At 42.2% G+C, this 21,816-nt stretch overlaps 1 protein-coding gene across 1 annotated transcript in view; it reads right to left on the reverse strand.

The window, feature by feature from the left end:
- The window catches only part of LOC145394001 (ubiquitin carboxyl-terminal hydrolase 38-like), a 59,291-nt gene that overhangs the window by 14,210 nt on the left and 23,265 nt on the right, over positions 1-21,816 (reverse strand). Inside the window, exons 5-10 of the mRNA XM_080267972.1 lie at positions 20,233-20,334; positions 19,193-19,351; positions 6,137-6,396; positions 5,336-5,521; positions 2,867-3,032; positions 909-2,749 (exon numbers count right to left, since the gene is read on the reverse strand). Coding sequence (XP_080124098.1) covers positions 909-2,749; positions 2,867-3,032; positions 5,336-5,521; positions 6,137-6,396; positions 19,193-19,351; positions 20,233-20,334 — 2,714 coding nt within the window. The remainder of the gene's footprint in view (positions 1-908; positions 2,750-2,866; positions 3,033-5,335; positions 5,522-6,136; positions 6,397-19,192; positions 19,352-20,232; positions 20,335-21,816) is intronic.

The raw sequence follows: 21,816 nt of genomic DNA on the forward strand, positions 1-21,816 counted from the left end.
TTCTCCACTGTTTTGTTGCTACCCCGCCTCGCTCACTTCTCACAGCCACCACCACCCTCCCACAACCTCCCCATCCATCCAATGTCATTCTTGACTACAACATAAACATGCGTCTTGTAGACAAGAGTGAAATGATGATCTACCAGGTAAAGTGTGTCCAGAAGACAGAGAAGTGGTACAAGAAACTGTTCTTTCACCTGTTCGATGTTGCTGTCCTAAATACGCACATCTACTACAAACAGCACACAGGGTTCAACATGCCACTTTGTAAGTCTGTCCATACCACTACATCTCTTATGCACCCACTTATCACTAGTACTGCACAAGATGGAGTTGCCTCCCACACTCTTGTGGCAAACTCCACATGGCCACCATCTCTCTGCACTGACAGTACTGCCACCAGCCCTAGACATCATTACTTTTGCTTTAACCAAATTTTTTCTCAAACCATTGTGCTCCATTCTGTCTCACCAAATCTTAAATTTTTCCTCTGTCTCCCTCACATTCTCTGCAATCAACACCAAGTCACCATGCACAACAGGCCTCCCTCTTTTCGTAATATTTCAAGATTGTTTCAAATCTTTCAAAACCTTGTTCCAATCAAAGGTGTCTTAATTTTTGTTTCAAAATAACACAGAGGCAAATATATGTTTCATCTGTTAGTTTGCATCTCACACCTCAGCTGTTTGTCCATCATGGCTCCAAAGAGCAGGACCCTATTTTTGACCTCTAAGCATGTTTACTGTAACACCTGTGTCCTCCCTCAATCCTTCCCTTGCAATGTGCTTTGTCTTGATCATTCTTCTAGTTGTCATTCAACTCTGACCTTGGCTGCACTGAAGCTGGCACATTACATTACAAGGTTAAATACTGTACGGTACTGTATTACCAAAAATATATTAACTTACCTTTCCCGAGCAGTAGGTGGAAGAGCAGCCAAGGAGGAGCTGCGTGCATAACAGTAGTAGTGTCCACCCTCAGAAGAAAACCCTGAATGTACTACCACTCCATACAAGGCATAACGGGCATATCTGACTGCACCCTTCTCCTCATCATCTACTTCTGTTTTCTCTAGTGTGTGGTGAGGAGAAGATGAAGATGAGGATGAACTATGATGGAAGAGCTTGCTGTCAGCAACTGTCTTACTGGGGCTTCCTTCAGGATATAACAGAGTATCATTTTCTTTGTCATTACTGGAGATGCCCTTTCCAGAGAGACTGAGACCTAAGTGAGGTTGAAGTGTATCGGTCATTCCCAGTTTTTTATTCATGCACTTTCTCCCTGATCCCCAAGGTGGTGCATCTTCTGTGTCCAAGAAACTATGGCTGCAATACCACCCAGCCCCACCACTGCCCACACCCTCCCCAGGAGCTCTACGTGGCAGGTCCAGCCTGCCTGGGTCCCCTTGCCCCTCACTACAAAACTCACCACAGCCACCTGAAACACTGGTTTGTTCATCACTATGAGTATCTGATGGAAAATGGTCATTGTTCTCACTATCACACTGCTGCCCACTAACACCAATATCTTCTGGGCCACAACACACATTACATTTAATATCTGAACTCTGTTCATTTGCAGGGTACGATGATAGATCAGGAACTCTTACCACACTAACTTTCCTTAGTCTCTCCCCTGGTTTGCTCTGAGTAGAGTGTCTGATGGGCAGCCAAAGTTCTTCCCCAAAATCAACATTAGTGAAGACTTTCTGTCGATGAGCACGGGCAGTATCATAATAGAACCTGAGTTGTGTTAGAATGAGGTGGCATGGAGGTTCCAAGATCTGTATTGATCGTTCAGCATCTCGTTTACCTCCACATCGATCACATTCATACTGGTTCTCTCCTGTCAGCCTCTCAGGTGTCAGGTATCCTGTAATCAGGTCCTCAATACTCAGCTCTGTTACGGTTTCTCCCTGGTTGTTCTGTCGTGCCTCCCAGCTAGGATTTTTGGGGGGAACTGCAGTGGATGAGTCCGACTGTCGATGGGGATCCTCAAATGCTAAATGAATGTCTGTAAAAACATCTTTATGAATTGACTCAGTCTTGCACTGGAGACACTTAATGCAGGTGGCAAGCTTACCTCCAAACACCTTATGCACAAGGCTCACAAAATACTCACTTTTGGGGGACCATTCTGACCCTTCCACTTCTTCAATGGTAAGCCCCATATCACCACCTTCATGGAATGTCTGAAGGCGGGGTAATGTGGGGCTGCCAGGAATAGTGGGGCTACTTATCTGTTCTTCTGCAAGATCCCCACTAATGCCACTATCAGAACTGTTGTCTAAGTCTGAGGTCATCTCTCCCTTGGGGGACTTCAGTGTGTGGCGAGGAGCTGTGTCAGGGGATGTGTTGTGCTTACGTTTACACAACCCCGGCTTGGCTTCCATCCCAGTCCCTGCCTCAATATCTACAACAGATGATGTGTTTTCATCAGAGGTGACTGTTTTATGAGACACACCTGCAATATCACTCTCCATTTTGTTAATGCCATCCTTCTTACTGCCTTTTTCCTCTACACAAACTCCCATCTCTACCTTCCTTCCTATCCCACAAACCTCTTCTGTATCCATCCCCTCCATGGGTTCCTCCTTCATTTGCCTGTGGATATGCTTTTTACTATTCACTTCCTCCTCTTTCAACAGCACCTCAGCATCTCCCTTCATCCCGCTAGTTAGCTCACCAACTTTAATCACCTTAGTGCCCACCTCCTCCATGGGCTCTGCTTTGAGGAGTTTTTGAAATTTCTTTTTATCCCCTGCTTCTTCCTCTTCTTTTACTAACACCCTTCCTTCTCCTTTTAGTCCTCTACTGAGGTCTTCTCCATCCTCTCCACTCACTCCTCCTCTGTGGTCGGTCTCCACAAGATAATCCTCTGAATCATATAGTTGTGGCTGAAGATCATAAGATAGGGGCTGAAGGTCAGAGGAGGCCAGGCTGGCAGTCTCACTCTCAATAATAACACGCTCTTGATATTCTGGCAAAGACTGCCCAGCTCCCTCTTCTTCGTGTAGAGTGGTCATCAGATGTCTGAGGAAAAAGTCAAAATAAGTATACATGAAGCAAAGGTGATATGAATGATAACAATAATAATAATATTCACCACCACCACCATGATGCCTCTGTTTCCCACCTGCTGAGGGGGTGAGGCAGGATACAGAAAGCAAGGAAGTGGAAAGAATATGATAATGAAAGAACGAATCAACAGCATGCCCAATGAAATGAGCCGAACATGTATTCTTTCACCATTCAAGCCCTTGGATTGCCTCCACCTGACAGGAACCCCTATCCCCACATTGCTTCATTTTTACCTATAAGACAGAGTCAACCTGTTGACTGTCACGTTAAAGGGGGATCACCACCACAAAATTCATGCAGCCAGCTTGATCTCGTCAGGTCCCTTGTCTCATCATCTTCCATGCCTCTCTTTCTCACATACTCATTTACTATACCTATCCAACTTCTTGGTATACCATGCCTTCTCTTACCTTAAACCTAACTCTGATATATCTTTCTTTTTTACTTTTCTTTTTCACCACTATTTGCACCCATTCACTCCACATGACCATACCATCTAGGTACTTTCTCTCTGGCTCTGGTGATTGCAGACTTCTCTATGCCACATCTTTCATAAATCACATTATTCCTTATCCTATCTGTAAAGGACATATGAAACTTACTAAATTCATCACGAAACTGCCCGGGATTCGTACTCAGGCTCTCACACTCCACATGTGCACACATTACCATTAAACCAAAGAGAGGATCCCCACACTGCCTCTGGCCATGCAGGCTTATATAGACCCCATTTCATATCCAAGCACTACACTCTACACACATTCCTGAACAACCCCATCTTCACTGTTCTTACTCATGACTTCTCATTTTCATGCCACACTGCAGTTTCACATCTGCATGGTACAGCAGACACTAAACATGCAAGCCTCTCATAGCTGCCACACTTAGACCTCTGCTTCCTATTAAGGCCTACACAGCACCAGCCACCTTCCTTCCCACTGACACTCTACTTGCCATTTCTGCACATTTACCTCTCTTTCCTGCTTTCTATTTGCAAGGTATACAGGATGATGAGGCTAGGTAACTGACAACAACTTGAAATGGTTGGAAGAATTTTTTACAGAAGAATGTAAGTTAAGGGTTTGACACACCTGTCCTTTCTTGCAGGACTGATTTTTTTTTTTTTTTTTTTTTTTTTTTTTTTTTTTTTTTTAACGAACCCACTGGGTTTGGGGGGGTTTTATTGGGTTTTATTGGGGTTTTGGATTTTTTTTTCTTACTCTTCATATTTATATGTAAATCATTAAAATAAGCAATTAAAATGTAATTTAAAGTGAAACAGAAGGTTTTAAGTGTTATCTGGAAACAGACACTTGTTTAAGACATGTTGTTTTTGTTACAAAGTGGTCTGGTTGGACAAAGCCTCTGTTAACTTGTATTGTACAGGAAATGGACGGAGTACTCAGTGTCTCAAGTCTCAGTTTCTCCTTGCTAGTGAGAGGAAGACAGCAACAAAATGCCTGCTGGTGGCGGCAAAAAAAGGCAACAGAATGGCATGAAGTTGATATTTTAGAAAATGATAAAGAGAAAGCACCCTGCAAATACTGCAACCAAATAATATGTGCTAAAATTGAAAGAGTGAGAACTCACATCCAAAAATGCCCCAAGAGGAAAGTTCATTATAGGGAAAAGGCAGGTGAGTTACAGAGTAAGGCGATTAGAAAGACTAAATAAGTAATTGTAAACCAGCATTTTTGTATGTAAAATTTAACCACATTAAAAACTAAAAACACACACACACACACACACACACACACACACACACACACACACACAGCTTTTTTTTTTTTTTTTAGTTTTTTTTTTTTTTTTGAGGGGGTCGGTTTTTTAAATCCAACCCTGCTTTTCTTGGTGAAGTGACTGTCACGGGACTGGCTAACTGACAGGTGGTATGGAGCAAGTAAGTGTGAATGTGTATACCTGTGAGGTGGAGTAAGAATTCTGAGGGGTTGAATGGTGTGTGAATGAGTGTCGCTAATTCAACAGGGCAGAGTTCTGGTTAGTTTCTCCTTCTATCAGGTTTTTTCTGGCTCTCTGAATCCTGCCTCACATGATCTTTGGATGGAAAAATGAGATCTGAATGATGACAGCAATCACGATGACAACAACGATGACAATGACAATGAGATGATGATGATGATGATCCTATTCTTTTTATGAACCAGATTTTTATGGTCTATATGTGCTGCCTATGTCTACATTAAAATCCACAGAAACTAAATCTCTGCTATCAGTATCTTTCTGCTGTCACTTACCGAAGGTACTCTGAACAGTCTTGCTGCATGCCGGGTGAGAACCATGATGGACGTGACTTATCATGGAAGAGCTTAGGTGCCACATGGGGTCGATGGGTGAAGCACAGTAGAACAAAAAGGTGTTGCAGCTGTACCAAAAGTTGCTGGTTGGATCGAGGGGTTGCATGCAAGATCCCATGTCGAAAGCTGGAGCAAAGGTAACTTTTGTTACATTTTATATGCAAGACAATGCACTTACAGTTCTAGAGTAACCAGCTGTCCTTATATCAGAAAACACTTAAACAGAATTCAGGCAAAATGATTACTGCAGTTTCAAATTACATTCATCAATACAGTACTTTCTAACAGTTGAGGCAATATGGAATTACTATAATGTATGGAACAACCAACCAAAACTGTTACTGTAATAACCCCATGACACCCAAGGTTAAGATGTAGTGGCCTAGCCAACCACACATAATTGGTAATTCTCCCCTAATCTGAAAAAATTTGTATTTTGTAGCTCATTCACATACAGTAAACTTCTTACACTGGGTACTTGGTAAAATTAGAAAGCACTATGTTTCAGCTTCAAGATGCCATTGAATTCAAGCTACTACACTGCTTTGAGGGAAAAACTACAGGAAGTTAAAAAAAAGGGACCTTTCTGGATATTTGGTAGCAGTAGTAGAGAATGCATAAAAAAGGGAGAACTATCATTCACCATGCCCAATGAAATGCGTCAGACACTCGTTCATACACCATTCAAGCCCTCAGAGTCCTGGCCCCATCTAACATGCTCAAACATCAATATCAGCTCACCTGTCAGTCATAAATAGTGCCTGAATCACAGAATTCATGTAGCATGTGTTTCCCAGGTTGCGAAGGCCCGCTTTCTGACCATGGGGTCGTTGATGGTAACCCCCTTCCCCAACAATTCCCAAGACACTGCCTTCTGCGGCCGCCACACCCCGTAAATGTCCTGTCAGCCCGGCTCCTCCCCGCATAGGTACCTCAGAGGTTGCCCACCGATGCTCCTGGATCAACATGTGGATTTCTTCCTCTGACGGTGATGGGTATTTCTGGAAATAAACAGGAATACTCTTAGAGCTCAATGACTGACAATCACTCCCAAACATGAAGTTGAAACTATCTGTATACATGAATTTATTCTAACTAGTGCTGCAACACATTCTAAGATACTGGTAAACTGAAAGGGTTGGAGATGGCATGTAACACACTTTCATCCATTCTCCCACCATCAAAAACAAAGTACAGTACCTCAATGTGATACATTAATAAGAAATACATTATTTAATCCCTTTATATGTATTGTAAGTGCAATGTTCCAGTTACAGTACAGTACTATACACTAAACCTTCTCTATAACTCCACTGAATTATAATTACATCCTTTATACATTTACTATGTGTCACTAAGTATGGGTAAAAGTATACAAAATCGTAATAAGACAGAGTGAAAACCTTTCAGGCTGCATTATCACTGGGATTGAAAAAGGAATATCATCTGATCAGAACACTCCTTTCCTGTCTCCTTTCCTTAAAGCAGGTATACCACTGCTTAAGTGAATTGTAATATTCCATCCATCAATTCATCATCCAATCCTAAACTGCCCCATGAGGAGCATAGGAGCCTGGGGCTAGGTAAGTTGGTCCAGACATTTAAGATGAAAGTGGCCAACCTCACTCATCCCTGAGTGGCATTACATGAGTAATAAACCCCAACCACCCCTTGGATATAAACTTAACCAGGTTCAATCCAACTGGAGTGCTTTAATTACCCACTAAACCACCAAGTGCCATAATTTGGTTATATGATTACCACCCAGCACAGTAAATGGTTTCCTGCTGTACAGGAAACCATTTGGCTTGTCACTCAGTGCAGTGTCACCCACAGGCCAAAGGAAGAAGAAAGAATGAAGGAATGAAAGACAGAAGAGGAAGCGTAATGTCACCCGTAGGCAGAAAGAAGAGGAAAGAACGAAGGAAAGAAAGGCAGAAGAGGAAGGAAGGAAAGGAGGAGAGGGCAGACACCCAAAGCAGCACTACATCAAGTCAGTGGATGGTGAGCATCCTCACCCACCACCAAGGGGACGCTCACCACCCACTCACTCGATGTAGTGCTGCTTTGGGTGTCTGCCCTATCCACTTTTCCTTCCTTCCTCTTGTCTTTCTTTCCTTCATTCTTTCCTCTTCCTCCTGCCTATGGGTGACTTTACCCTCCCTCTTCTGTATTTCTTTCCTTCATTCCCTTCATTCTTTCCTCTTCCTTCTGCCTGTGGGTAATAAACATACTGTATGAAAAACAAACTGCTGTTTTTGAAGTTCATTCATAAGGCAGAAAACAGGATAACTTATACAATGAGTTATCCACTTAATGAATGGTAGTCCTAATTTTTACATTACGGTAACAAATCATCATCATCATCATCATCCGAACCTCTTTTCCCACCCTAGAGCAGGGTGAGGAGTAGCAATGTCCAGACAGCCCAAGTCAGCCCAATCCAATGGGCGACTCTTCCATTCACTCATCAATCGAGCCCCCTGACTCCTGGCTCTATCTGATACACCAAAAACTTTCACCACATTCTTTAGCTTCACATAAATGTATCCAATAGAGTCAATCTGGAGGCTGTCATGTTAAAATGGGGTGCTAAATCCCTGATCATGCACTTCTCACAACATTCATCCAGCCAGCTCACTCTCTTGTCAGTCCCCTAGCCTCACCGACTTCATACCTCTCTTTCTCACACACTCATCCACCATATCCTTCCACCTGCTCCTTAGCCTACCTCGCCACCTCCTTCCTTCATATTCACTCAGATATACCTTTTTCACCAATCTAATGTTATCCAGTCTCACCACATGAATATACCATCTCAGTGCACTCTCTTTGATTCTGGTGTCCAAAGACTTCCTCTCTCCACATCTTTAACGGATCAAATTATTTTGTATCCTATCCACTCTCTGTACTCCACATACATCCCTCAGCAGTCCCATCTCCACTGCTCTCACTCCTGACTTTTCATTTTCATGCCACACCATAGTTTCACATCCATATGTCAGAGCTGGCACTAACATATATATATATATATATATATATATACATACAGTATATATATATATATATATATATATATATATATATATATATATATATATATATATATATATATACATACAGTATATATATATATATATATATATATATACATATATATATATATATATATATATATATATATATATATATATATATATATATATATATATATATATATATATATATATATATATATATATATATATATATATATATATATATATATATATATATATATATATATACATACAGTATATATATATATATATATATATATATATATATATATATATATATAATCATCATCATAATCATCATCATCATCATCAGCCACTGAGGTCCACTGCAGGACCGGCCTATCCCTAACGACGCAGGGACGATACAGCCAATGTTTCTCTACCCAATGGCTTAGGCTGTCTGGTAGAGACTGTATGTAGGATGAGAAGAGCTTGTGAGTGTGATTGTAGTGTTGTAGTGGCTTTGGATGTGTGTGTAGTCTGTGAACCAAGTGTAATCGGCCTGCCTTAAGCCGACAGGGTGCAAGCATACTAGTATGCGACACTGGTTCAACCACAGTACCCCTTGTGTCTGCCAAAATAGTAAGTGGCTTGGTGAACGCTTCCCAAAGTTTTTACAACTCTGGCGGGAGGCTAACCCGAACTCACCAGCGTGCGAAAGCACACTCTACCACTGGACCATAGAGGCTCCATATATATATATCCACTCACTCAGTGTAGTGCTGCTGTCAGGTGTCTGCCCTTTCCTCTCCTCTCTCCATTCCTTCCATCCTCTTCCGTCTTCCTTTACTTCATTCTTTTCTTGTCCTTCTGCCTACGGGTAACTTTACACTTCCTTTGCTGTCATTCTTTCCTCTTCCTTCTGCCTGTGGGTGACTCTACACTGAGTGACAAGCCAAATGGTTTCCTGTACACCAGGAAACCATTTACTACGCTGGGTGGTAACCATATAACCAAATTTTGGCGCTTGGTGGTTTAGTGAGTAATTATTGCACTCCAATTGGATTGAGCCAGTGAAGGTTTATATCCAAGGGGTGGTTGGAGTTGATTGCTCATGTAATGCCATTCAGGGATGACTGAGGCTGGGCACTCTCATCTTAAATGTCGGGAACAACTGCTTAGCCCCGGGCTCCTATGCTCCTCATGGGGCAATGTAGGATTGGATGATGGATGGATGGATGGATGGATATATATATATATATATATATATACAGTTGGCCCTCCACATTTACAGGGGTTAGGGGAGACAGACACCTGCGAATGTGGATATTCCACGAATGTTTGGTGCACCCTCCCGTAAATGCCTCTAGAGCTACAAATCACCCTCTGTGAGCAAGTGTCCATATAATGTACCTAATAAACCATATCTGGTACCTGGAAGCAGTATAAAATATCACAAACAGCTGATGACTTGCCCACACATGACTGTGGGCAAGTTATCAGCTATGTATTTACCCCATCTTCTTACAACCACACCCATTAAATTCAGTCTTGGCTCCAAACAGGGGCAATCCACAAATCTGTGACACCCGCGAAAGTTGATTCCATGAATGTGGAGGGGGGCCTGTATATATATATATATATATATATATATATATATATATATATATATATATATATATATATATATATATATATATATATATATATATATATATATATATATATATATATATATATATATATATATATATATATATATATATATATATATATATATATATATATATATATATATACTGTATATATAATATATATATATATATATATATATATGTATACACAGTACCCTCACATCCAACATGCATTTGTCCAGCACAATTCGCGTCCAGCACGGGGAGCAAAAAATTAGTATGATTTAATACGATTTAAGTACTGTAAAACAGGTGCATAAGCAAAACACTGACGGAGCTCCGAGAAGTGGGCAAAATCTGCAGAGTGCGCCTCTAGCACAATCACCTCTGGTCCAACACAGTCATAATGGACGTTCCCGTGACGCTGACAGCCAATCAAAACTTCCGATCAAGTAGCCTCCCCCGCCTGCTATCGTGACATGATCGTGATGTCGCCCAATGAAAAACGCTTCTGCTCTCACGTGATGCTTTGTTTAAACTTCTCCCGCCACAGTGCCGCTCAGTCGCATAATTCGCATTGGACAGTGCTTTTTTCTCACTGCATTTTCTGCCCTTGCCACTGCATTTTACCCTGCTCACGATGCCTAGGAAGCCTTCTGAGAACCCCAAGAAGCGGCGGCACCTCCCTCAGCCCACCAAGCTAGAATTCATCAAGGGGCAGAAGAAAGGGGAGAGGAATTTCAAAGGATTTATGAGGGAAGTTGAGGAGGAGCAGCAGCCATTATCTGCTAGTGATGCCAGCAGCCATCCTCCAGGGACCCAGTAGGACTCCCTACAGCCTCGGATATCACCTCCCATTCCCAGCAAACCCACCAACACTATCCTAAAAGGTTAGTTATCATTCATGGTACAGTACCATTTATTATAATTACAGTAGTACCAATATATGTATAGGTATATGGTAGGTATTTAGGGTGACTTTTCCTAGCATTGCTGACATACCGGTAATTCATTTTTCCCCATAAGCTCTGTTGTTTGTCCAACACGTTTTTGGTCCAACAAGGGAGCCATGCATGACATTACTGTATTACCGTGTTGGAAGCGAGGGTACTGTATATTATATATATACACATACGTACAGATATACAGTAACCCCTCAAAGACCCAGACGACCAAGACCTGGTCACCCCAAGTCCCAGACATTTTGGGCTTGGGCCTATTAGTCCAAGTCTTGGATATTCCCTTAGATATTCGGACAAAAGGCCATCAGGACGAATGTCCGAAATGATCTGGGACATCAAAAATGACCAAAAAAACATTAAAATGCAAAAAAGGCCGATGTGTTCATCTCTACTCTTTAAATTTGCCACGTGGTGACGAACAGCTGTGTTTTGACATGTAGTTCTGGCGAAGTCCGCTAGAGTTCCTGCATCTTCCCCACTTCCTGCCTAGCTACCGTTGTGACTGTACGCTCTTCGCCATGGCTGCCCACATGCTCACTTTTGTGGTTGTGCCCTACCTGCTGCATTACTGGATTATTGTACGTGCTTCAAGTGCACCTTCACCACTGTCAGAGTCATAGAGGAGGCGGTTAATCTTCATGACAGCCACAGACGTGTACCCTGTACACTGCTAAATATTTTCCTTATTCACTTCTGATTTCTCATTCTCTGGTTCCTTTTCATTTATTTTACAGTTTCTGTCCCTTATTTGTGTGAATAGGGTCTTAAATAGGTGCAGTGCATCTCCGGTAGGAAGTTATTTATGTGGCTTTCAAAATTAGGTGCGGTTGGGGTCTATAAATACGTGTCCAGGGGAATTTTGCCCAAGTCCCAGACAAGACCAAGTCCCGGACATTACTTGGGTTATATTACATTGGATATTGGAGAGGTTACTTTGATATACAATACCCCTAGATGCAGTACCCCGGCTCAGCGATGGGGGTAGAAATACCACCATACCCTGACTAACGATTGCCAAAAACCATTTTAACGATGGGTTTTGATTTTTATTACCAATTTTGATGACATTTTAGACTAAAATTGAAACTGTTTTTAGACTTAGATTAATGTGTTTTAGTCACAGAAGAGGTGAACATTGTCATTTTGGGGTACAGTTTACAAAATTTGATTTCTTCCAGACATATTTGACAATTTTCAGATTTTATTTCTTAGTTTTAGTGCATTATTTACAGGAGTTAGGCTTAGGTTAACTTCTCTTACAGCTGTTAGACCATTTACATTAGCTTTAAACTTGTTTTTGGTCTCATTTGGGTGGGTTTAGGGCTTGGTAGGGGGGGAACCCAAGGCTGCAAAACGCATCCCTATACTTTACATAAATCTACCCCGATATACGATACCCCCCTAATGATAGGTCTTTACTTAACCAACTGCATCGTTAAACCGGGGTATACGTTACACGTCCATCCATCAGCAAATCCTACGTTGCTCCATGGGGAGCACATGGGGGGCTAGGCAAGTTGGTCCTGACATTTAAGATGAAAGTGGCCAGCCTCACACATCCCTGAGTGGCATTACGTAAGCCATAAACCCCAACCATCCCTTGGATATAAACCTCCACTGGCCCAATCAGACTGGAGTGCCTTAATTACTCACTAAACCACCAGGTGCCATAGTTTAGTTTTATAGTTACCACCCAGCACAACATATGGTTTCCTTGTGTACAGGAAACTATTTGACTTGTCATTCAATGTAGAGCCACCCATATACAGGAAGAGGAGGAAGGAATGAGGGAAAGAAAGGCAGAAGAGGGAGTCTAAAGCTACCCGTAGGCAGAAGGATGAAGAAAGAATGAAGTAAAGAAAGGCAAAAGAGGAAGGAAAGAAAGAAGGAAGGAGGAGAGGAAATGGCAGACACCCAAGAGCAGCACTACATCGAGTGAGGGTATATATATATATATATATATATATATATATTAGAGAGAGAGAGAGAGAGGTGCATGGTATGTAGGAGGACTACTGGGCCTTGGAAGCAGGCTGTGAAGCCTTTGCCCAGAGTCGGACACATAAAAAAATATATATATATTTATATACATACAGTATATATATAATATATATATACATTATATATATATATATATATATATATATATATATATATATATACAGTATATATATATATATATATATATATATATATATATATATATATATATATATATATATATATATATATTGCCAGATTCCATAATCCCATAGCATATATATATATATATATAGAGAGAGAGAGAGAGAGAGAGAGAGAGAGAAAGAGAGAGAGAGAGAGAGTAAACCCTCTATAATTCAGATTAATTGGGTGGACCCTTATGTCGAATCATCCAAAAACCCGAATTATTAGAGCTCATACTTGCTCCTATCCCCAAATCACACCCATGCTCAGTATAACATAGCTTTTCACAAAAACACTGATCAGTACAGTATATTATTACTTTATACTCAAAGAGTGCACAATACAATAAATAAAATAGTGTCACACCTTGATAATGAAGTTTTGCAACACAGTAGTAGAGTACAGTACACTTAACAGTACTGAAGGTACTGTACAGTTCTTAAAAATTACATTTATTACTACACTTATCACTACAAAAACTGTTCATGTCCACTTATCACTGGAACCCTTTTCAGACTTGTCACGCTTAATTCTAATTTCTATCTGAATTAAAATGATTTGTCTGGTGGTCAAAAAAGATCCAAATAAACGGATTTCCAAATAATTCGGGTTTGAATCAGAGAGGGTTTACTGTAAATACATATATATACATATATATATATATATATATATATATATATATATATATATATATATATACAGTAATCATTCTAACATCCGGACGCCCAATAACCGAACATCCCCACTACCCGGACCTAATTGTCCTGGGATCCAACATTCCCAAAATGGTCCGAAAACCCAAAAAAATAAAAAAAAAATAAAACGATTTTTTCCCGTCCGTAATTTGAACTTGCCGCGCGCGCCGCGGGGAGCATTGTTTTGCTGCGTCATTCCTCCGACGTCCGATAAAGCGCCGCTGCATCCTCCCCACTTCCCGCCTGTCTCTCACCGCGATTGGACGTACGCTCTTCGCAATGGCTGCCCACATGTTCGCTTTTGTGGTGGTGCCCTACCTGCTGAAGGGCCTCCTGCTGCTCTCGGGCCTCCTCTTAGTGTGTGTGATGATGGCCCCGCCACCTGAGAAAAGAAAGAGAGTGGTGCTGACTCTGGAAAAGAAGAGGGAGATATTGGAGAAAGTTGATGTGGGTTGGTCTTCTTCCCGCATTCTCCGCGAGTACAACCTGGCCCGGTCGACTTTGTTTGATATCAAACGTTCCCGAAACAAACTCATGCAGTACACGACTGACTTCTCGTCGAGAAGCAAACGCAACGTGGAAAGGAAGGTTATGTTTACCCCCAAGTTTGCAGAAATCGACCGATCCACGTTGATTTGGTATCGACAGCAACGTGCAGCTGGTGTGATGGTACGTGGAACGGAGCTGAAGGCTGCTGCTGAGAAGTTCGCAAGGCTTCACGACGCCCTAGACTTCAAGGCATCCAAGGGTTGGCTCTTCGCGTTCAAGTTGCGACATGGCCTTACTAACCGTAAAGCACATGGCGAAGCATTGGACACTAACGAGAATGGAGTTGACGAGTTTCGGCACAAGGTGAAAGGCTTGATCGACAGGGAGGACCTAAATCTCGGTCAAGTCTACAATCCTGACGAAACTGGCCTATTCTATCGCTCGCTGCCAACGAACACTCTAGCCGAGGAGACGGAGAAGCGTGTACCTGGCCGCAAGCTTTCCAAGGAACGGATATCTGCTTTGTGTTGTGCCAGTGCTAACGGCATGCACCGGCTTAAGCCCGTTGTTGTTGGCCGTGCAAAGCAGCCTCAGTGCCTTCGTGAGGTGATGGATGTCCTTCCTGCCGTCTGGTACCATTCTTTGAAAGCATGGTTCACAGCTGTGATTTTCAAAGACTGGTTTCACTGTCACTTCGTCAAGGAGGTCATCCATTACCAGACGAAGACACTGCGAATCCCTCGCGACCAGGTAAAGGCTCTCTTTCTGCTTGACAATGCACCTGCCCACCCGTGCAACAAGGACTTGGTTGCTGAGAATGGCCGAATTAGGTGCATGTTTCTGCCACCTAATACGACTGCTCTCATTCAACCCATGGACCAAGGAGTGATCATGGCAACAAAGCGCCTATACCGTCGGAAGTTCCTGGACGAGGTGATGGTTGTTCTCGAGGACGAGGACGAGCGCAGGGAAGGACGGGACACACGAGGCAAGCGGACTTTGGAAAACCTTCGCCGCTACAACATCAAGTCTGCGCTGTACAACTGGGCTAGTGCATGGAAGGAAGTCCCTGTGAAAACTCTTGAAAATGGTTGGTCTTGTCTGCTTCTCGGAATGGATGTGGAGTACGATTTTCTGGGGTTTGACGTGGATGACTTCCATGCACGGTTACGTACGCACGGCGATAATGTTGATATGGATGATGTTCATGAGTGGTTGGACGACGACGAGGGCGATCCTGGGTATCAGACGTTGTCTGATATCGAGATCGCGTCTTCGGTTGCTGGTGTCAGTACCGAACTTGAAGATTCCGACGACGAAGGCAACGATGATGCGGACTCCTCTCAGCAGGACACTACTCCAGCCATCCCCAAGCTGAGCGCACTCCGGGAACATCTAGAGTTTGTCCTAGACTACCTGGAACACCCGGACTGCGACAGGGAGATGGGGCCCTTGGGACTCGTGGAGGAACTGCGTGCTTTCAGGCAGCGCAACATCAATCGTCAGAATCGTCGTTCCTTGCGTCAGTCAACGATTGACAGTTTTTTCAGGCCCATGACCCACGCTGTGCCCAGCCCTGGCTCCACTCCGTTGCCTCCCCAAGACAGGCCCTCATGCTCCGAGCCACAGCCCAGCACATCAGCCACGGTGGAGTCACCGCTCGACGTGAGTTTGCGGTTTTTTTCAGAGTCCTCTGCAGTGGGTACGCCATCACCACGACCCAGCGATGCACCCCTAGGTCGCCTGCCAGTGATACTCTCGGACTCTGACAGTGAATAAACAGCAAGAACTTCTCCACTAGACCACACAGGAATTTTGAGTGTTGTGCAGTGAAAAAAACGGTGTGTTGTGTTAAGGTTTTCAAGTTGAGAGAAAAGACTCAATGGAAAAGAAATTTAACGTAAACAGACTTCTTTGTTTTGGCTTTGGAAAATGGAAAAAAATTGGGAAAAGTTAAAGTGCAACACTAAGTTACAATGGAGCATTATTTGGACAAAAGTGAACACTGTGAAGAGAACGGACTTCTGTGTGTTATTGACTAAGTTCAGTGCAAGACTTCAGGAAGAGTGTATTGCAAGTGCTTCAGGAAATCGTTCTTACTGTCAGAGTCCAAGAGGAGGCGGTTATTCATCGAGGTGGCCAGGGACTTGCTGTAAGTAGCCAGAATGTTTCATACTGTACTTTTTTCCATACTATACTTACCAGAATGTTTCATACTGTACTTTTTTCCATACTATACTTACCTCATTTCACTCTTTAATGTCCTTTATTGGTGTGAATAGGGTGTTTGTAGCTATGCATGTGCAGCAGGAATGTGTTTTTCTGAGTTAGGCTAGGTTAGGGTCCATAAGTACCAGAATGTTATTTAATGTATGAACATACTTCTAAACCCTCATTTTATGTTTCTTTTGCATTTATTTCAGTCATTTATGTGCCTTATTGGTGTGATTTAGGTCTTAAATAGGTGCTATGCATGTCCAGAGGGAGTTGTATAGGTGTTTCTCAGAGTTAGGGTCCATAAGTACAAGTCCATAAGCTGGGGCCCAATATCCAGACAAAACCAATAACCGGACCTACCAATGGCTCTATTACTTCGGATATTGGAGTGATTACTGTATATATATATATATATATATATATATATATATATATATACAGTATATTACAGTATACATGGAGCCTCTGTGGTACAGAGGTAAAGTGTTCGTCTTGCACTGGTGGACGCGGGTTTGCCTCCCGCCAGAGTTGTAATAAGTTTGGGAAGCGTTCACCAGGCCACTGACCGCTTTTGTGGACATAGGGGTGCTGTGGTTGAACAAGTGTCCCATACTTGCACCAAATAGGTTTACAGTGGCCCGATTACACTTGGTTCACAGACTACACACACATCCAAAGCAACTACAACACAACAATTACACTCACAAGCACTTTTCACTGTTCATACAGTCTCTAACAGACAGCCTACGCCACTGGGTAGAGATACGGTACATTGGATGTATCGTCCCTGCTTCAGTAGGGATAGGCCGGTCCTGCAGTGGACCTCAACGGCTGATGATGATGGTGATGTTGATTATATATATATATATATATATATATATATACAGTACCCTCGCGTCCAGCACGCGTTAGTCCAGCACGATTCGAGTCCAGCACGGTGAGCAATTAATTAGTATTATTTAATACGATTTAATTACTGCAACACGAGTGTGTTAGCATAACACGCACAGGGCTCCGAGAAGTGGGCCAAATCCGCAGAGTTCACTCTAGCACGATCACCCCCGCTCCAACACGGCCATACTGGACATTCCCATGATGATGATAGCCAATCAAAAACTTCTGATCAAGTAGCCTTCCCCGCCCGCTATCGTGACGTGATCGTGATGCCGCCCAATTAAAAACGCTTCTGGTGTCACGTGATGTTTTGTTTACATTTCTCCCGCCACAGAGCCACTCAGTCGCATAATTGCATTGGAAGGTGCTTTTTTCTTGCTGCATTTTCTGCCCTTGTTACTGCATTTTACCCTGCTCACGATGCCTAGGAAGCCTTCTCAGAAGGCTAAAAAGCATCGAGAGGAAGAAGAAAGGGGAGAGGAAAGTTGACATTGCCAAGGCCTACGACATGAATGAAGCCTACGTGATCATAATAAAAAACTTAAGACAAGATCCTGGCAGCCGAAGGCTATCACACGGCACTTCATACCAGGTTTGCCGAGGATACGATGGTAAATCGGAACAGTAACGTGGTAAAATTGCCGACGATACCACGGGCATTTGGAATTCATCTGGATGGATTCCTGCCGAGCATACGATGGGGGAAAACAGTGTGACCAAAACCCAGGCGACTCGACAGAGAATGTATCGTACTACAACATTGAACATTTAGCCTGACACTGAATACATATTAATATTTTAGAATAAATATCAATCATTTTGAAACCCTTCTCATCGGCGTGCGTACCAGTTTATAAACAAAGTTGCTTCTCCTTATTCTCTACCGAGTCAGCGACAGCGATCACTTTCCACAGTCACGAGACGGGGCTGTGGCAACAGTGTGAGAAGCATGCACTTTGCCGAGGATTACAGGGCTAGGACAGGCAGAAGCAGGACCTTCCATGGCTGTGGACGAAGATAGTGATTCTGAGTGTGATTTCGAAGGATTTATGAGGGAGGTTTGATTTCGAAGGATTTGTGAGGGAGGTTGAGGAGAAGCAACAGCCATTACCCGCTAGTGACGTCAGCAGCCATCCTCCGTGGACCCAGTAGGACTAACTACAGCCTTGGATACCACCTTCCATTCCCAGCAAGCCCACCAACACTATCTTAAAAGGTTAGTTATCATTCATAGCACAGTACCATTTATTATAATTACAATAGTACCAATATATGTATAGGTATATGGTAGGTATTTAGGGTGACTTTTCCGAGGGTTGCTGACATAATTCATTTTTCCTCATAAGCTCTATTGTTAGTCCAACACGTTTTTGGTCCAACATGTGACCCATGCATGACAATATTACCGTGCTGGACGTGAGGGTACTGTGTATATATATATATATATATATATATACTGTATAAACATACATACACACACACACACACACACACACACACACACACACACATACTGTATATAGTATACTGTATATTATGCACTTATGTTTCTTTTCTCTGTGCAAATAATTATAATGATGATGATGATGACGATGGTGATGACACTGACAATGATGACGATGATGACAATGATGATGGCAAAACATTATCTGGATGGTATCAAGGATGTTCTATCATCTTAAAGTATGGCCACCCTCTCAAAAAGGCCTGTCAACTCTTCCAAATACAGGTGACAACACACCTGGAGGGCATCCATGAGTGGCTGGTAAGTGTCTGGATGGCCAGGGTGGAGGGCCATGAGGGTGTGGGCAAGGGTGGCCAGGCGAGGTAGAGTTGATTGTGATGATGCGGACCCCTCTCTCTCCAGCAACCCCAGGATATCAACCAGGACTGGAATAATCTGCAAGTATGATAAAATTACGAATAAAAGTAGAGTAATGAATCAGTGGCAGGGATAAATACTGCTCAGCTCTGTGAATAAACAGTGAGTATGGAATAAAGATTTCCTAAATATATTTACCTGACCATCAGCAGAAATTCTGAATATCTGTTCATCATCACTTGAGTCACTTTACATGCAAGGGCAAGCAGTTACATAACTGACCTTGTAATCTGATACATGCTCAGATCTGAGTGTATCACGGGGAGATATTACTGGGATTGGTGTTATTATTAATACTGTATTAGAAAAACCTTTACAAATAGTGCTTCCATGACCTACCACCAGTGGAAAAAGTGGATTTCTGCTGTACAAAAACTCAGAGTGGCAAACCAAATGGTCACCTGCACTCTAAAAAAAATTTTTATTGTAATCTTCACTCCTCCCCTCTCATTTTTTTCATAAGTAACAGACATACAAAACCTCATTTGATTTGCACTGGTGATTTACATAAATGCTATTATAAAGCTATTAATCAATTAACATTGCATATAATTAACTTACCTGTCACATTATCATATACAAAACCTAAGTCTGGCACAAGTAACCTTGTAGGAGGATAAACATGAACCTCAAAACAAGTAATTCAAGCATATGTGCCCATGTCATACTGTATCACAATAACCTTTTTATAGGCAAAAATCCTGGTACGCATGCAGGGTTGATAATTATTTTTTCTAATATAAGCTCAAGGAAACAGCTCTCCAATCTGTCAAATCCTAAATGCTGGTATGCTTGTCAACCTAACCCAGTAATACTCAAATGCAACTAGGGATATCAGTAAATACTATCTACCTCCACTTCCCTTTTGCTTTTCATGTTAAAGCCCAGGCAACAGTCACCTTATGGAATGCGATGGGAGAATGCTGGAAGGAAAGCAGCAATGTTGACAACACTGACACCACACCTGGTCGCACCACAGGTATCTGCAGTGCCATCACCAACTGAAAGCATATTAATTTCTATACTGACTGACAGATGCAAAATAATAATTATCATCTCAGCTATGGATGGGATGAGATTAGGTCAAAAAAAAAAAAAAAAAAAAAAAAAAAAAAAAGATGGAGGGGAGGGAACTCATCAACAGCATGCATACCAAAAGGGGCCATAAACTCATTCATTCACTATTCAAGCCCCTCCCCCCAAAAATCTTGACGTTACAAACCTATCTGCATTTTTTTTTAATCAAAATAATATAAATATGAAAAACTGAATGAAAAACTATTTATACCTTAAGCTTTGGTGTGCAATGGCACACAAGGGCAAGATGGAAGTTTGAGGTCAGAGTAAATGAGCCTAAGTGGCTTACTGTAACAGCTAAATCATACCAATGCTATACAGAATCTACACATACTGTACTACAGTAGGTATACTGTATAAAAACTACTGATTAAAAGATGCATTTGTGACTTACATCAGCCTGAGTCTTTCATTATCATTAATGATGAATTTCAGATAATATAAGCCTTCTATCCACATATTAAACATGATTCCTTGTTATACACCATTTTTTTTTTAACTTTCATAATACTAAAATTGCTTTCTTAGGTCACAGTTTATTATGGCAAAAAGTATACCATGTGCATATCTGTATATTAATTCTTTCTTCCCCAAAAGTTCGGACTACTGAATTGCATTTAATGTGCCTTACTTTACAAGGAATAAATCTGTAGGCTTCCAGCTTTTGGTATTCTTTTTCAAATAAAAAAAGAAAAAAGGCTGTGCTTTCCCTACAGGAATCCACATACCAAGACCATGGTATGGCTGATGTTCTATGTACTGGAAGCTAAACCAAGTGTCAAAACCACTTAAGTAGTAGCAGTAGTAGTTGTTCCCTAAGCAGTCTGGCCGAATAGCCGCGAGTCCCTTAGGAAGGCCATGGCTGAGACCGGGCTTTCCCACAGAGCTCTCAAAGAGATTATGTTGTGTTGTTAGCGTAGGTGATTGTGGTCAATGCAGTCTTCCATAATGTGCTTAATAGTATGGAGTGCTGTGTTGCATCCTGGACAGGCATCAGCGACGGAGTTATCCAGCCTCTTCTGGTAGCTTAAGAGGGCTGGATGATGCCCACATCTCAGCCTGGCCAGGTGGACCCTGTCCTCAAGAGGGAGATAGGATTCTGAAGGGTGGATGTCAGGAGGCCGCGCATGCAGCTGTATGTTGTCTTTAAGTGACTGAATGAAGTGGCGAGTGATCTGAGTGTGGATATGCTTCTGGAAGCTGGTCTGAAGTGGGCAAGGGGGCAGAGATGGCAGTATTTGTGTATGGTATCGTGTGCTGGGTGTTGTTTTGATGTTCCTTGGTGTGGGTGGATGTGCTGCCATGTAATATAGCGGATGTTGTGGGTTTGTGGAGGCTGCAGCAAGAAACTGGGTGTCTCTCATGTCTAGGTGATCCTTGACTTTAAGGACTTTGGTTTCTTGATG

Source organism: Coenobita brevimanus, chromosome 26, assembly GCF_032717465.1.
Source record: "Coenobita brevimanus isolate Jiangsu-jjx chromosome 26, ASM3271746v2, whole genome shotgun sequence".
NCBI classification, from domain to species: domain Eukaryota; kingdom Metazoa; phylum Arthropoda; class Malacostraca; order Decapoda; family Coenobitidae; genus Coenobita; species Coenobita brevimanus.